The sequence below is a fragment of the Amblyomma americanum genome, chromosome 4 (assembly GCF_052857255.1).
Source record: "Amblyomma americanum isolate KBUSLIRL-KWMA chromosome 4, ASM5285725v1, whole genome shotgun sequence".
NCBI classification, from domain to species: Eukaryota; Metazoa; Arthropoda; class Arachnida; order Ixodida; family Ixodidae; genus Amblyomma; species Amblyomma americanum.
The window spans coordinates 82,696,764-82,715,345 of record NC_135500.1 but is presented as its reverse complement, the minus strand read 5'-3'; the positions used below and the strand labels follow the sequence as shown (position 1 = coordinate 82,715,345).

At 43.8% G+C, this 18,582-nt stretch overlaps 1 protein-coding gene across 5 annotated transcripts in view; it reads right to left on the bottom strand.

The window, feature by feature from the left end:
- The window catches only part of trc (Serine/threonine-protein kinase tricornered), an 87,661-nt gene that overhangs the window by 16,389 nt on the left and 52,690 nt on the right, over positions 1-18,582 (bottom strand). For 4 of the 5 annotated variants that reach the window (XM_077661170.1, XM_077661167.1, XM_077661171.1 and 1 more), the window contains exons 2-6: positions 15,307-15,552; positions 14,669-14,875; positions 7,805-7,928; positions 4,123-4,277; positions 330-432 (exon numbers count right to left, since the gene is read on the bottom strand). In XM_077661170.1, coding sequence (XP_077517296.1) covers positions 330-432; positions 4,123-4,277; positions 7,805-7,928; positions 14,669-14,875; positions 15,307-15,495 — 778 coding nt within the window. In that variant the 5' untranslated portion in view covers positions 15,496-15,552. Of the gene's footprint in view, positions 1-329; positions 433-4,122; positions 4,278-7,804; positions 7,929-14,668; positions 14,876-15,306; positions 15,553-18,093; positions 18,227-18,582 lie in introns of those variants that run through there. The other variant, XM_077661169.1, reaches the window with a different exon arrangement.

The window sequence follows — 18,582 nt, the reverse complement described above, 5'->3', positions numbered from 1 at the left end:
GAAAAGTCATTAGTTGTGGCAGCAATTTCCACGCATCTTTTAATCTACAGGACATCACACAATTGAACACAGACCAAACTCCAAGCACATCAGACACTCAAAAGCAGTTAACGAGGGCCACAGAGTCAAAACACTTGCCGCATACAAGCTCGTGCCCACAAGAAAAAAATGAGCAGTGACAAAACTTGAATTGAAGGCAAAGAAAACAGAATGGCAGATGATTGATAGGGCTTGAGTCTCATTTGTTCCAGCACACATAGTTATGGTGATTCTTAGTACCAAATACCCTACTGTGCTATGCCTCAGGAAGCACAGGAGGGGGCACTCACTGAAATCCGATGGCTTGGCTTGTGAGAGGTCCCGGTAGAATTCCGTCCGGTGAGATTTTTTCAGGCCCGTGCACAGCCCAAAGTCCGAGAGCTTTATGTGCCCCTGGAATACACATGCAGGCAACAGAGCGAACAATGAATCCCATGCATCACGACCACGAGGCAGGCACGTGTGCCTGGCACTGCAAACTTCGCACTGTGAGCTGCAATGAGAGCATTTTGCATACCAGGGTACCTTCCAATAAAAAAGATGGCAGGCCTCCACCCCACTGGAGCCTACTGATGTGGCAGCATCTTGAGCAAGATCACTAGGTGTTCTGTGATGCAATCCAAAGCAGGCAAATGAGGCTGCCAACGTGGATACGAGAACCTACAGACTGTTCTGTAATTAAACGCGCACCACAGAATGCTTCTCTCAGCTAAACAGGTGAATTGTTTGAGCTCAACTTTCGCACAGAAATGACATTTGATCGGCGGAATTATTTTATGCTACATTTTTTTGCAGTACTCGCTTGAATCAATGAAAAATGTAAGATATTCGCATCGGCTATGGCAACAACAAAGCGAAAAAAGCCCTATCTCAACGATTGGACCAGCGGCGCCATCTCATTTGTCAGCCATGGAGATTCTGCAAAAAGAAGAGGGGTGGGGATGTTTTGCGAGAGGTTTGAAGATGCTGTTTCAACTGCTTTATGAATTTGCTTGACTATAACTGCACTAAAATTCAAGTCATTCATGAAAAAGCGTCTTCAAACCTCTCGAAGAAAAAAAAAAACACCCTTACCTCCCTTTTTGCCGAATCTCCAAGGGCAACAAACGAGATGACACCCCTGGTGCAATCGCTGAAAAAGCAGCCTTTTTCATTTTGTCATCGCTGCAGACGATATGAATACCGTCCAATCCCACTTCAACAAAATTCACGGGAACCGCGAAAAATTTCGTTGAAGTGGAAGCTTCTTGTCATGAAATCGGCCCGCAACATTGACAAATTGGACCGGATAGTTCGTGAACACCATTTATTTTACAAAAATTTGTCAATTTTGATCTTTCGCCATTTCAAAATCGGTGTCGTGGTGATTTTCATGGCACTCTGAAAATCTTGAAATCGCGTACTAAACGCACCTGCTACATTTGCTATCAAGACTAATATTTTTTTCCAAAAGCATTTTAAAAGCACCCTTGCTTTCGTCATGCGAGAACCCGTACTTTGACCACGCTGCCTGGAGGCATTTCAGCATGGAGTTAGCACGCGTGCACCCGTGCGCTGCGCGTTGAGTAGCGGTCACATTCACGTCGAAATCTATCTTTTAGACGACGTGCCAGAAATGCAGTTGCTCCGATTCTTCGAAGACATTTTACGTTTACAGAGTGTCGTTCTGTTGAGACATCCGCCAAGATCCACCGACACTCGCAGTGGCTGTATTCTGTCAGTGCCAGAGTGCACCACACCCAAAATGCAAAACTATCATGATGCTCACTGGCGGTGCAAAAGTGAGACAAGAGTGGCCAAGCCGGTGTCAGGCTTCTTGCAACGATGTGCCACCCACCGGCACACTGGGCAACAGTGGATCGTTGCACACCGCTTGCTAAGCCTAACGCTTAGACCTAACGTGCTCCGCAAAGAAACCTCGAAAAAAGCGCTCTGGAACTAGCCACCAGTTATATAATGTTTAACATTTTCACCGATTTTCGTTGACATGATTGCTTCAGACTGAAATGAACGCTGTAGAACTCATTTCCGTTACGCCTTCATCAGCAGAGCAAGTGAAAAAGTCAAAAGCTGCCTTGCACCAATGACCGCAGTTCACAAGCGTGGAGTCTGGGCCGTCGGAAAAATCATTGCAGGCAGTCGTGCGTCACATCGCATCTTTATGTGTACATGACTGCACATTAATTCCAATTCTCCATCGAATGTCAGCTACGCTATTGAAAGTGCAAACTGTCTACGGCAGCCGTGTTTGGCGAAGCCTAAAACGAAATAGAGGCATGTGTGGAAGTGCGAAAAAAATATCAGTTGCTCACTCGGAAAAATTTCGTTGACGTGAAACCTCGCTCCGAAAATTGTTCGTTGTGGGGAAAAATAATTGCATTGCCTTGTATGGTATGCTGACAGGGAATCGGAAATACTTCATTGTGGCGGAAATTTCGCTGTCGCGGCATTCACTGTAGCGGGATTTTACTGTATCTGACATTTTTGATTGATTCAGGCAAGTACCCCAAACAAATGTAGCACAAAGCAATTCTGCCGACCAAATACTATTTCTGTACGAAATTTGAGCTCGAAGCTCAGAGAAGCATTCTACGGTGCGTGTTTAATTGTGGAATACCCTGTATTTGTGATCAAAAATGAAAGCACCTTCTTTTCTTGATGTTATCACAGTGGCAAGAAGTACACACAGTGTGCCAAGATTCCTCGCATTCTAGAAAACCACTGACAAATCAATGATAACCCCATCCAATACAAGAAAAGCTCATTAATTCTACCTCTTTTAATTCGGAAATCCGGGTAGTTCAAATATCTGGCACAGTGTCAGCCAATGCCCATTGTAAGCCCATGGAGTTGGACGCTCATTAATTCGGGTGCTTTAAGTCTCACTGGTTAATGCAAACGGCTACCCAAAGGGAAGCCACATCCAGGTAACACTGATATGGCAGGCAACCATCAAAATAGCCCTACATGTTACAAGCTTGCCCGCTCACCTCTTATGTGTGTGCAACAGCAGGCTTGACCAAAAACCTGCAGCCCCATCTCCAACAATGCAGGACAGCTTAGTTTCGCAGCAGCCATCAGCTACACGAGTCTCAAAACCACAACTCATGCTCAAAACCACAATCCAAAACTCCACTACGTCGATCCCGTATATATATATCTCCCCGTCCTGCAGGCGTCGAACTCGAGCCACTTAGTTCCAACATTAGTGTAAAATTTGTGGGCCAACCGTACGCTGTAGAATGTTCTGGATGGTATCATAAGATTCAGCATTTCGTACAGCATAAACTTACTAGTGAAGTTAGAACCTAGCTCGTGGCAGGGACTCAAACCGGTGACCTATGTGCCCCCAATTCCACGTCTTTACGAATCTTCATATGAACATTGTGGCTCAACCGCTTGTCACAGAGTGTTCGGCGCTGTGTTTCCCCTACTGCAAAACATATCCTAATGTGGCTTTTCTCGCTGCATTAGCTTGTTGGTTTTGTATATCATCAAGGCACTTTTGGTCCTTTGCGGATAAATGTGAGTTCAGCAGCCAACAAAGTGTCCTCGTCACGCTCACCTATTCCTTCTGTAATCAAAAGTGACATTATTCTGCAGGTTGCAAACATACGTGCAATTAACTGTGCAAATGACCATAGTGCTGCTATCTGTGGAGCGTATGGTGAATGCTAGACCGTCGAGTTGTGGTGCCATTCCACGGATGGTTTAGGATCCATGCAGTACACACGATGCCAAGACTCTTTTGCGCACTTGGAACATGCGGGGTGGAAGCTGAGAATGCATTTCCACACTGAAAGTTGGTGCATCATTATCAATTTTATAGTTAGATACAACTCAAGAACAAAGTGGCAGATGCCCCTCAAGGAGGCCTTCCAGCCAATAGCATTGACCGATTAAGCCGTGGTTAAATCCCCTTCCATCTGCCACCTCCTGTGATGTCATGCTAGCCGGTACAAGGGGAATAACCTCCTCAAGTCAATGCTTGCCACCAAGAGTGCACAGATATGGGCACACAAAAGAAGTGAACAACCAAAGCAGCTGGGCAGAGAATGGCTGCTGCCAGACCCCCTAACTCACCCTGGCGTCCAGCAGCAGGTTGTCTGGCTTGATGTCACGATGGATGAAGCCCAGCTTGTGGATGGAGTCTATGGCCAGGGCCGTCTCCGCAATGTAGAACTGCGTGCACTCTTCCGACAAAGTGTCCTTCTTCATTAGCAGCGTCATCATGTCCCCTGGGAGTGGCAGACCGGCAGCTGAATGAAGCCAGCCTCACTCATCCAGAGGCATTCAATGTTACTATGCAAGGCAGACACGTTTAAAGGGAGACGCGGGTCTTGAAATGATCAGAAAAGTGAAAAATTTCGATTTTGCAAAAATGATTTCGCAAAAATGGGATTATACACTCTAAAGTATCTGGCTAAAAAGCTGCGAAGCCTAATTCGACGTCAAATTAATAAAAAATTACATTTCGCTCCTACGAAGAGGGGAAATGGGCCAAATGCCATCACTCCCCACGAGCCCATCACTCCCCACAACCACGTCCCGATGGCAGTCATCTTGTTTTGTTTCAAAAATTGGGGCCCTTTCCTGACATACTGGTATTACTCACTGCCATGAAATAATTTTGGAACGTTCGCTATCCACTGCTTTTTGAGGCCTCTACAACGACCTCCAAATAGCTGGCGCACTCACTTCAAAATTCGATTTTCTCAGCTTTGTGTTTTCTGTCAACGTGACTAGATTTATGGAAATTTTTATTATGTTATTATCGTGTAATTTCAATTAATCTTATACCGTTGAATTAAAAAAAACTAAACTGTGGAGCTATACTATTTTTTTGGCTGATTTGAAGTTTATAATTTTTGTGAACCATAATGTCATCTAACTACCGTAAAAACCGGAATATAGGTCGAACTTTTTTTCAAAAAACCATGGTGAAAAGTCGACCCCCGTCTTATATACCGGTCATTGGCGGAAAAAAATACGGAAGTCTTGCAACAATGGGTGGATGAAGTCAGCAGCCTCCATCGCCATCAGCAGCAGTGCCGCCATTTTGCGTTTCAGTAGATGCAAAGCGGAAGCTAACGGCAATTTACCGTCGCCTTCAAGAAAAACACGACTGAGTACGAGGAAGCTCACGGGAACCTGGCGGCACAGCGCGAATTTGGAGTATCCGAAAAGAGCATTCAGTACTGGCGGAGGCAGAAGCTGCGTATTACAACTTGCAGCAACCAGAAGAAAACATCATTTCGTGGGCAGACCGTAGTGTGTCGAGAATAGAAAGGAAACGTTGCGCTGCGAGCAAGATCGCTGCCTGTGACTGCCGAATGCATCCGCGTGAAAGCGGCAGAGATCGCGCGTGCCTCTAGACTCACGAGGGCGCAACTCAAAGGCTCGCCATGCTGGTTGCGGCGATTCATGAAGAGGAGGGCTTTGCTCTACGGCGCCGTACTTGCCTGTGCCAGAAACAAACACGCGGGCCGATTGGTGCGCGATATTGTTAAAAATTTTGCCGGGTGTACATACAAGCAGCATTTAAATGAAATTAAATACTGTCACCATTGTGCAACCTCTCGAGTCGCATTTGTTTCAAAGTAAGGATGTCTTTCGGTACTTTTCCCATTGAAAAAGATCTTTTTCATTTTTAGAATTGGTTAGTTAGGGGGTCGACCTATATTCCGGTCCGACCTATAGTCCGGTTTTTACGGTATATTTCATAGTTATGGTACTTAAACATAATTGAATATTTTTATAGATGATCTATGACAAAAACAGTATAATTAGCATAGCTCCACATGGCAGGTCTTTGGCTGTGGCTCCATTTCAATCAAAAAAAAAAAATGCTGAAAGAAAGTGTCTTAATGACCCGTAAGAATTTAGCTATCTAATAAGGCTTTAGTTATTTTCATATATTATGAGAACTAATTGAGATGTATTGAAACTAATTGTATTTTCGAAAACAGGAAGAAGAAACACATACAGTAAAACCCACTTATAACAATATTGAAGTCCCACAGAAATACCATTGTTATAACCAATAAATGTTATAACAGGGTTGTGCCGATAAAAAGTAAACATGACGAACTTTACAGCATTTAATGACAGGAAAGGCCTGCAGAGGCTCAATTGTTTTAATGCCTGTAGTAGGCCATTATTTCAAACTTCAGGGGACCAGAAAAAATGTTCGAAGTACTGAATGATCCCGAAAAGATAACAAGAACTGCTTGCATCATCGTATATTTATCTGGTGAAAGACTGGAGAATGAGAACGGCGCGACAACGATTATTTTTCACATTTTCATAAATACTGCATGCATAAAGTCGGTAGCGTCGAAGCAGAACTGCTCAAAGGCCTCCGGCAACCTTCATAGCGTGATGCAGTACCACTGGAACTCCACCACTACTGCGCCACATCCCTCACAAGCGGCAGCATTGTATGTGAGGAGGCATCACTTCACAAACAGTGAACAGCACATGAAGAGCGCGCTGTTTTGGCGCACTGGAAAAACCGAAGAGAAAAAAACCATGTGGAAGAAAGCGCTCGCACCAATCGGTGCCTGAAACGGCGCGCGGCTGGGCTCAGTTAGCTGGCTGATATGGGCTTGCTCTTTTCTAAACCAAAACTATGCGGTCTAACTGACTTCAAGACGTGACGATATGTTTGTCATCGTGCCTACAGCTGCATGCACATTGAGGTACACAGATGACCCTGCAGCATAGAATTCAGGTTTGTGCCGGGCTATTTGGATAATCGCTTGCCATGCCAGTCATACCTGGACACAGCCTCCCTTCGGGAGCCCGTTTGAATTAACCGAACTGCTACACCAAAGCTCCCTACTTTCTTCTCTGCCTGGTTGCAAGAGGGAATGCATCCATCATTTCTCCTCCCTGCGTCGCCGCGATATGCAAGGATCCTCGGTCCACACGGTGTCTTCCGAGTATGCGTCATGGGTTCTTTCACTTTCTCTGCGTCGCTGTGCCGGCTCGGTCCGTCGGTCGGCTCCACACGTGCACGCTTTTGCGCTGTAAGCGTGGTTTGACTGGCGTGTTTGCAGTGTCTCCATGTTTTTGTTTCTTTCAAGGTTGACACTCAATGACCATTAATTAATTGTTATAACCAATATGTGCTATGACAGCATTGCTATAAGCGGTTTATTTTACCATAGAACACATTGTAAAGCTGACGGTGCCATGACTGACCATTGTTACATCCGATATATTGTTATAACCGGTATTGTTATAAGTGGGTTTGACTGTATGTGCACCCAATTTCATTAATATATCTTTAATTATAAAAATTTCCATTTCAAGACCCGCGTCTCCCCTTAAATGTAAAGATAGCTAGAACAAACCTGTGTAACAGTCTACAATAGTGTTCTGAATCAGCCTCCAAGACGGTGTAGGAGCTAACAGCTACTCACAACCGAATGCATTCCACGAAACAAAGCAGCGTGGCTGCACAGTGAATGCCTCTTGGTCTACAAACATGGCACAGGCCAATAAGAAGCAGCTCATTCAGCTGTGTGCCGTAACAACATAGCCAAGCGCCAAAGAGTTACTTCTCGCAAGTATGCTTGGAGTCACCAATGGGTGAAGAGTGTGAAAACATCACTGAAGCAAAATGACTGGTGCAGTTATGTAAACATCAGCCAGTATGGCACCTCCATGTGCTTTGCTGCAAGAGCTTGCTGAACAGCCATTTTCTCACCAGTGCACGTGTGCCTTCAGCACACATCTCCTGTTCAGCACTGCCACTCACCCCCTGGGAGGAACTCCATGATGAGGTACAAGTTCATGGCATCCTGGAAGCTGTAGTACATCTTCACTACCCACTGGTGGTCGGCCTCCACGAGCACATCACGCTCAGCACGGACGTGTGCCACCTGTCGAGGCACATGAACAACAAGAAAGGAGGCATATGTGAAAAACCGCGGCAGAACTGAGGGCACACTGCACAACTAAAAAAAAAGTGCAGGTAAAAAGGGGGTAGGACCGCTCTCAAAGTCAAACTGCAGAAGCAACTGTCTTGCCTGCAAGTACACTGGCAGTTTGATAACAGCACTTCAGCAACTGACAAATTACTTATTTTAGCCTGCCATTTTTTTAGCACCCTCTTAGAATCAAATTATTATTTGATGCGAATCAAAATGAAACGAAGATGACAAATTACTAGCTTGCTAGTCCAGTTGGAGTTTAGAATACTATTCTAGGCACAGCAAAGACTATCTAACTGCCCCAGGTCACATAAACAACCGCATCTCCGTGGTATTTCTTAATACTCATACACATACACAGATGCTCCTTAAAACTAATTTATTTTTGTAACTCAAGGCTACAGTTCGGGTGTGAGAAACAAATTCATATGAACTACACACGTTTCCCCCAATAAGCACTAAAATCTCTGCCATGCAGAAAAAATTAATACTCCTTTCAGGCACAAATTATTTTCCTCCGGGGGGAAAATTTTCACATTTCCATATTTTCATTAGCAGCTTATCAAGAATGCAAAGGAAATATTACCACCTTCTCTAAAGATTAATTACACAACTCCTGCTGGCTCTTCATATATCCGCGTTGTGATTCAAAACTGCTTTCAAAGTATCCGCAGCAGTTCATTTGACTGATTCCGGTCATATGAAGCCGTTGTGTAAAGAAATCAGGACATTTTGAGCACTCGTGCTTGCACTAATAAAATAAGAGAACAAAAATATATGCTCCTGGCACTGCATCAGAGCTGCAGTAAACATGAAGATGTTCATTTTAAAAACAATTTTCTATGCTCATTTGGCAAGCCCAGCAGGGTGTGCTTATACATATGATTTTTCAAGTCTCAGCACATTTTACTGCATATACATTACAGGTCGACGCACCTTGCATACAAGGAATTTAATAATGTTCAGGTTGCTTTCAGAAACGTGGGTATGACAACCTGAAGGTGATATGTTATCGCCCACTAAAACGTCTTTGCCTTAGATGGCATCACACCAAAGGCTTTCTTTCCAGTCACTATAGCGGCCACGGACGTTTCCCAACGCTATGTCGACCTTAGTTTAGTCTCACTTACCCCTCGTACGTGAGCACATAGCGAGATGCCAATAAGGGGGATGTGAGTTTTAAAAATTGTTTTTTTTTATCAGCATATCATGTTGAAACTTAGCATGCAGGTATATCACAGAATGCTTACTTTGCATATGCATTTAAATTTAAAATCTGCAACTTGAAATGAGAGGGAATGTAAGTCACAATAACATGTCCCAATTAGTCTATTTCTTAGGAGCATTTATGGCTATTTCTCAGTTAAAGACATTTGCAAAGGCCCACTGCATATCCTAAAGCTAACAAAATGCCTATAAAGTCATTCTGTTGATCACAATTAACTAACAAAGTCAGAAAGAAAAACAATGTGGCAGTAATTAGTCCAAAGAAAAACAATGGCAGTAATTAGTCCACGCCTGACCTAAATGCTAACCTATCATGTTTAAAGGAAAAAGGTAAGCTTTAGGATATGCAGAGGACTTTGGGAAATGTCTACATAACCTTAGAAAAGCTTTTTTTTAACTGAGAAATTTTCATAAAGGCCTGTAAGAAATGGCCTAATTTTGATGTTATTTTGCCATATATTTCCTTTCAGGTGAGATATTTGAAATCTAAATGCATATTTGAAATCAGCATTCTATGATACATCTATATGCCAAGTTTCAGCAAGTTATGTTGACAAATAAAAACGTTTTGAAGACCATTATCCTCCCTTAAAATGCATGAAAGGCCACAGGTCAAAACATAAAAAGTTATTGTCACCTCCCTCAGAGTATGAGATGTGACATTCTAGATATGACTAACACTTTTCCCATTCTCGGTAATGTGACAGGAAACCTCCAACTGTGCGCCTGTTCATAACTTTTCTTATCACGCTTTTTTTTTTAGCAGATTTTTGCCACTGTGCCAGAACGATGCCATTTCAAGTGTGTCTCCAGCTGGTGAGAAAACCAAAACAGCCAAACAGCCAAGTCTGTGATGAGAGATTCATATTAAAGGACTGAAATGTATTTTCAAGCCAAAGCATCTCTGACAGGCAGTTGTGGTAAATGCAGCTCAGTGTGTTGTCGTGAGAATGGATCCATGAAGTGGCTCATCAAACAATCAGGGGCTTCCAAGTAAACCTATTCGTTGAATGTTTGGCCCACTAGTATGAATGGCCAGTGCGAGATTCCTTAAAACTAATAAAATATTAGCACTGACTTCACTCTAGATTAGCTCATGCAAGCTTTCTTGGAGCAATCTGATAGGGCTGTGTACTGTTCAACACCCTGCATCTTCGCCTTGCACATAGAGACTGAGAATTCGTCCCATGTGACTGTTTACCAAGCCAAAAAGGCCCACTTAAACAATCCAATATCTACTGGAAAAGTGGGTCAATAATGTTCTTTCTGATAAACTCAGAAGCCTATCAAAACAAATTCTGCGTAAACTTTCTTCAGGTTTAGCTACTCTGTTTTAAATGTATGAGAGAGTTACACTAGCTTCTCACTTGCAACCATTCTGACACTCAGTCAGTACCTACAGTTCAGTACAACACACTATCACGCATTCTTGATGTGAACATGCATTCCCAGTGCTGTCTTCACTTTCTCGATCATCCTTGAGAGCTCTTGGCAGCAGAAAAATTTGCACTGCTAACAATAGGGCAGCCGGTAGGCTCTCCACCACATCTCAATAGGTGCCAGTGCCCGTTATCTATATTAAAACACATTTTCAACACATAACATTGCTCTACACTAGCTTGAACCCTCTCTGTAATGAGTTATTCTGCCATGGTGTCCCAATAAGAGAACGTTTCAAGGAGGATCCAAGGGAGCTGAAAGGGCGGCATCCTAGGAGAGGAAACCTTGTTGCACTCCTCCCCAAGCCAAGCCAAAATGGGGCACAACAATCTCATTCTCTTTACTCTCTGAACATACCTTGCAAAACATGAGAAATGGCCCATGCACGGAGCTAGGAAACTCGGCTGGCACAGTGCAATACAGACCCAGAATGACCGCTCAACCTCGGAAAAGTTGACGTAAACTTTCCCTCTGAAGTGACTAGGCAAAACGGTCCACCAGTGGTTTCTCATAATACTTCTTGGGCCATTTTTCAAGAAATTTGAAAAGGGTACAGAATGCCATTTCACCAGCACTGAAATCAAGTTCGTAATTTGCTTTACATGCTGCCCTCCATTAATTACAGCCCTGTTAATCAATCGTTGCTCAATGCTTCCAACAACCGATGCTAAGGTGCCACAATAATGACATACCAGTTGAGCATGAGAATGCAGTCTGCACTGCTACAGAGAATCAAAAAAGTCATGCCAGCTTGCTTTCAAGTTAGTGATAAAAAATACAAGGCCAGACACCTGTAAAGCAGTAGCTCATTTCTCATCATAAAACCTGGATGTACACTGTCTGCCTACCTTCAAACCTACATGAAAAAAAAAAAAACAACAATTTGAGCACTCTTACAACACCCTAAACACACAGTAAAGACTGACCGCTTGACCGAGCACAGCCCTGGTTTGAGGAGAGCATTCAGTATTCACTTACACCATTTATTTTATGCCCTCCTTCCTAGCAAATTGCTCAAATATGTGAAATAGTGCATCACAGATGACAACAATAAAACCCATTTTGTACAAGGCTGCAGCATTTCAGACAAACCATTCTCTGAAATCTCATCCTTTTAACTTCGTTTCACACCTGCTGACTGGAATGTTTCACTGTGCATTGAAAAAATAAGGAATCTGTACTGGTCCAAGAATTCACTGGTTCTGCACAATATCCAGTGGTGGAACTAACAACTAGGCTTCTTGTAGCAGCTTTTGTAGCAGACGAAATTGCAGTTTGTAGCAGCAATTTCAAGTTTTGTAGCAGGAAAAATGGCACTTTCTAGCAGATATTTGAGCTTTTGTAGGAGGAAAAAAAACTGTTTCTTAGCAAAATTTCATGTCTCGAAGCATTTAAATAAAGGAGGCTTGTTTTATTTCTGGAGCAGCCAATTGCTCAGGTGTTTATGACAACCATAGCCATGCAAAAACAAGCTTCAAGCCCAAATTCAGTCTAAAGTCTGTTCTTTCCTTAAAAAGCTGCAAAAATATGCAAACAGGAAATTTTGCTAAAAATAAAACCGTTTTTATTCGGATGGATGACATAACGAGATATGCCACAAAGCTATAAAAATTTATACCATTCTTAAAACTGCAAATTTAAGGTACTATTTCTTTTCTTTCCTTGATGACTCCAGCTCGGACAGCGCCGCTGAGAGCCTTTCCTGTCCATTCTTCAGAAGGGCTTGCAACATCTGCAAAATTTTTCGACTTGACGCCTTTTGCGAAAAGCAGCTCAGCATTGGCGATCATATTCCTGGCCAGCCTGATCTTTTCCGGTACCTTCTCTTCATTCTGACCTCTTTTCTGGGTGTCCTTGTCCGGTACCTTCTTTTGCTTGTCTTGCACGTGTCTCTTCTGCTGCATCTGCCTCCAACCACTGCAGCTTTCACTTCCGCGATACTTTCAGCGCTCTGATTAATCGTGGTGTCATAGGAATGGCAGCTGAATTTTGGCCGAAACGCTGGGATTATGTCATTACAGACCTAAGCCCATTTACAATTTGCATTGAAGAGGACGATCGCCCTCTCAGCACTCGCCGATTTTCACTGAAGCCCCTCTCCCAATGAGCATTGCTGTGCGAGAGGCACAGAGGTGCTTTTACGAGTGCCGCCAACAAGGGATATTTTCGAGCCCCATCCTCTTGCTTGAGTTCAAAAATTTTTTGCCAGCAGTCATCAAGTCGTTCGGATTGTCTGGCTAATATCTTCTGAGACACAAAGACTAAACTCGTCCATCAGGGCGGAGACCTCGTGAGCTGCGATGACCTCCCGCAGCGATGACCAGCATGGATGAAGATGGACGTTTTCTTTGCGCCATTTTCTTCCAATCAGCACAGGTTTTGAACAGTGTTGCCGGCAGATGTCGGGTTCCGCGACAGTGAATTTCGGTTTTGCTCTCGGCAGGGTTATTCAGCGGCATTTTGGCGCAGACGTGGCACAAAAGTCGGCAAAAAATCGATTTTGTAGCAGCACGTAGTAGGATTTCTGATTTGGCGCAATCCGCCGCGGCGGCTGCGTTTTTATGGAGGAAAAACGCTAAGGCGCCGGTGTGCTGTGCGATGTCAGTACGTTAAAGATCCCCAGGTGGTCGAAATTAATCCGGAGCCCTCCACTACGGCACCTATTTCTTCCTTTCTTCTTTCACTCCCTCCCTTATCCCTTCCCATACAGTGGTTCATGTGTCCAACGATATATGAGACAGATACTGCGCCATTTCCTTTCCCCCAAAAACCAATTAAAAAAAAAAATTGGCGCAATTGGCGCAGCAGTTCCACCACTGCAATATCTTTCTTGCACGAGTCAGCCCGCTGGTTAGCAGCAGAATGAGTGGCTTGAAAGCTAAGCTATTTACATGAGTTGATGAGTAATTCTTTTTGATCAAGAGAATTTATATTCAATATGCAGCAAATGCAATCAAATCTTTGTGAGAACAGCTACAGCCTCCTTACCTTTACATATGAACTGCCAAGCAACAAAAGCTGCATGCAGTGTGTAGACCAGTCTACACGCTGCCACATGGAGGACCGACTGGCCCATGTTCAACTGCTGTTCACATGGAACCCTTCTCCACTTCAGCCCTCAAGGCATAGACGTTGACCTGATCATGTGTTCGGGAAGTTACCAGCCACAAACTGCTTGAACCCTTACCTTACCGAGTAGAATAGCATTGTCTTGCTTGCATGCTGCCCTGGCCATGTCTTGCCACTGTCTAATATCCAAGAGCTTTACAACTCAAATTCTAAGCTGAGCAAGGCAGGCATCCCCTCTGACATGATCACACGACAGCCCCTGTCTCTGTCTCCCAGAACAAGAGGCCAGCCACGATACCATACGTCCTTGAGTTGTCCCACAGACTGAAAACTCATCTGTCAAAACTAGCATTATCTACATAAAGTGCCAGCAGGCCTCGATCTTTGGTCTTTTGTAGCAAAAGCTGTGGGATAAAGTTGGCTTTCTTTTTTATTCACAAATAAAAGTGAGCTGCGTTTGTGCACCAGTATAAAGTCATGCACAAGGTTGGTGCAATATCCTTCCACAAGGATATCGAGTAATACACAGGTGCCTATTTGCGCCGCGGAAATGTGCTATGGTACACGAGAAACCATTGTACGAAAAAGGTTTCACATACAGCATGTTGGCTACTGTGTTAACACCCATTTAAATATGCAAAAGAGGCTTACCAAATTTGTAAACAGGGAGAGGTGTGTGAGCCAGCCCTCAGTATTCTTGAGGAGAGGTTATGTTCCCAGAGAGCACTTAAGGTTCTTTGCTTGGTGTGATATACGCTTCTTAGCTCTTTGTTCCTTACTTTATTTTGCGCATGTATTTTACACTGCAACAAAATCTAGTTTACCAGCGAGTCAGTGCATGTTCTGTGAAACTTCCTTTCTTGTAGCCCTGCCAGTCACACAGTTGATCAAATTCTTTCTTAGCTGGTAGCCCTTCCACACTGCATTAAGCACATAATGGCAAGTATTCATACCTGTTCTTTCTCCAGCATGTCAGCCTTGCGAAGAATCTTCATGGCATAGACGTGGCCCGTGTCACGCTTCTGGACCAGCCGGACCTCACCAAAGGCCCCCCGACCGATCACCTTGAGCGGCTCAAAGTCTTCCACACCTAGCCGCGAGCGCTTGAGCCGCAGGAACTCAGTCTCCTTCAACGAATGCTGCATCCGCTTCTCTTTCTTCTGCACTCATTCAGGAGGGAAGAGGAGCCATTAGCTCAACTGGCGCAAGCCTTTTTGCATGTATTCAGACAGTTTGGCAGGTTTGCAAACCATGTATAAATAGTATGTCATTTTATTTAGCTGCATAAGACAGAACTTTCCGCAGTTTTACCACATTTTTCTGCACACATTCAATTACATAACACAGGCATTTACAAAGTTTTGAGGCATGTAACTTTATCAGTACTTTTACGATCATGTTATAGTATTACTACAGATTCCAGTGCCACTGGTAACTTGCATCTTTTACGGAACACTAGTCCTGAATGCTAGTCCTAGTCCTGAACACTAGTCCTAGTCCTGAATACTAGTCGTAGTCCTGAACGTTAATCCTAGTCCTGAACACCAGTATTAGTCCAACTCCCCAATTACAGCTATTCTGTGCGACTGACCTGTTCTTCGGAGAGTCCCTCCTCGCGCATGGTCTCCTCAAGGCGCTCATGGCGACCCTTCCGCTCCAGGTGCTGCGTGACGAGGTTCGAGTAGTAGTTTTCCAGGTGCACCTTGGCCTTGGTGGCCTTGTCCAGTGTGTGGCCACTCAGCCGGACACCCGCACCCGCGTCCGCGGTGGCCGCGGCCATTCCCCCCCGGTGCTGCTGCTGCTGCTGCCGAGACTGGGGACCCGAGCTGGGCTGCCGCTGCATGGAAACAAACAAAGACCGACAGTCAGCAAAGCACACACTAGGCGGAGTACACTGGAATGCAAAGAGAACAGAAAATTGTGAACTGTGGAGTTTAACGTCCCGAAACAACACATGGGCTATAAGGGAGGCCATAGCGGAAGGTTCTGGATTAAATTTTACCAACAGGGCTGTTAAACATGATGCGCTAACATTTCACAGCACATGGGCGATGTTGTATTTTGCCTCCATAGAAATAGAGCCGCAGCAGCCAGGAGTGAACCTGCGATGTTAGAATCAGCAGCCAAACACCAAAGAAACTGAGCCACCATGGCAGGTGCAACAAGAACACCTGTCACATAGCAGACTTCGGCAGGGATGTTCTGCACTCACTTCTCCATTTACAAAGGTGTTCAGCACTCCACTGGACAGGTGCTCAACACCAGTCCCTTCCCTAACCTCACACAGTGAATGAGACAACAAATGTACTTCAACTGTAAAAAAACTGCTTTGACCTTCAGTACATCTACAAAGCGAAGCTGAAATGCCTTAATATAAAAGAGAAAAAAGAAAGGCACAATGAATGCTGTGACATGCTTGTCAAGACACAGTTCACACGAGAAAAAAGAAGCTTCGGGGTAAATGTGGCGCTCTTTTCACTCCAAGTTTGACGAAAGCTCCTCTCTGCACATCACAACTAAAAGGAGACTGTCTCTGCTAAGTGGAAAAAGCAGTATGTATGTTTGTTTTCCTGAGCGCACCTTCTTGGGAACACCATCATTGTATACATTTTTCGTCAACCCCGAACTTTCATCCATCACACTCTTTCAGTCTTCTTTTGCAAAGTGCACCACCTTCAGCTTAAACTCTTGGACACCGCAGTAGATGACGATGCCAAACTTCTTGAAATCATTAGTGTAGCTTATACATGGGCAATCTTAAATATCTTTTTTTCTGATATTCTTTACCAACTTAGGGGTGCAGCTATTACATGAATGCAGTCATTACATGCGTATATACAGTAGCACAAAAGCAGAAATCTTTGGCAATAAATAATTTGTATATGTGGGCGCAAAAGCTTCAGGTGAGCTTCACTATGGACCCACTTCAGATGACACACATGCAAACAAAGCTTGAATGCACTAAGAGATGAAGCAAAAATGTCAATAGCTTTGCTACAATCAAAGCTAGCTAAACTATCAACAACTTCACTATACTACATAGAGTTAGTAAGACATGTTTTTGCTGAAAGAAGACTTATACCAGAGCTGTTTTGTCAGTACGCTAAAACAAACTTATTCCAAAATGTCACAGCAATCAGTCAAGTCATGTAGACACATACAAAAAAAAAGGCCAATCTTCTTTTCTTTTTTTTACAGATTAATCTCTAAGTTTCACTCTATAACAATTGTTCAATATTTTTTCTTTTACTGACTCTCCTACCTAAACAGCTTTAAATGCCAGTAAATAAATAAATTAGTAGAACAGCAGCCAAGCCACTTATCATACGCCATAGAAAAAAAAGTGGGGAGGGAGCACTTAACTCCTAATTGTAGCTACAAGCACAGCGTCAATATAATCCCATACTAATGCACGAACACCCGAAATAATCACATTAAACAATGGGGTCACTGAACTAATGAGATGAATGAAGAAGGAACCATAGTAATGTAGTCAGCATGTTAGTGAAGACTCGAACAATAGCCTATCCAAACATTGATATTCTGACTGCTGCATTATCTTTGAGATATCGCAACCAAGAGGGGACGCACCTACAGGGACCCACTTCTTTGCAACTGAGATAATGGTCCTTTCAGACAGGTTCAAGAACGAAACCATTTGGAGTGCACCAGCTCTGTGCAATTACCTGCCTTCTTTCTCTATTCATCACTGACAGAGTCATTTATTAAGCTACATTTCCCACTGCTTGGCCCGACCAGAGGACACAGACAAATAAAACTGTGAGCTAGACATGTGCAATGTAATCAACACTGCCCATTCGACACCCACAGTCGGATATATTTTAGCACATATAAGTTACGGAACCTCAGAGTGAAAGCAGCCAAAAAAAAAAACAGGAGAACAAGTCTGAACTTACAAAAGTGGAATCTCAGCTAAAAGTACAGCTTGGAAAAAAGAGGAGAAAGACCAAGACAAAGTTGAATGAAATTAACTTCAGTAACGAATGCCCAGCAGCGCAGCGCACTTTGCGACACAAGCCTGACACAAGCCACACTGACAACAGACAATGCATGCAATAGATAAAAGAAGCAGCGTGTAATATGCACAGGGCCAACAGCCAGAATGTGCACAGTTTTAGAAGTCTCTGCTACAAGACCTACAGCACAAGATAAAAATGAGGGATGAGAATGAGCTCAAAGATGAATAAGATTGTACAAGTTATAAAGTGCAAATTTACAATAAAATGCGACATCCCTGCTTTTCTGTTCCTCTTCCACATTTACTGCAGTTATTCCCTATATGCCACAAGCCGCATAAAGCACTGAGAAGGCGTGAACCATAAAAAGAAGAAGGGAAGATGCTAGAACAAGTACTTACGCGCCACATCTAACATGAAGAGTAGAAAACAAGCGCTGCCATCAATATGTCCTCTCAGCTTTTGGAAAAAACGAAGACTGAGGCTCCGAAGTGAAGCGACTACAATGGTTGCACAACACTCGCGCCTTACGACACACTCCTCACTCCAGCCCTTTGAAACAGCGCATTGAGAGATAAAACCGTAGCTCCAACAGTAGTAGTGTCCTCCAACCACTTCCCTGTACAGAGAGAGCCAATAGATAAGGGTCTCCCCACCGCAGAAGCTTCAACGCTAGGTGCCAACCCTTCACGTTGCCATGACAACGGATATCCACACCCGCATGGCATTCAGGTTGAGGTGAAGACAAGGTGCAAAAGGAAACTTCCAGAGATACTAATCTTGATGTGCTGCTCACCACCTTGTCGGTTAAAGGACTACAGACAACAAATTTTTGCTTGCGTGTTTCCTTCTTGCAAATGATGCATTCTACATTAACATATGACTGCTGA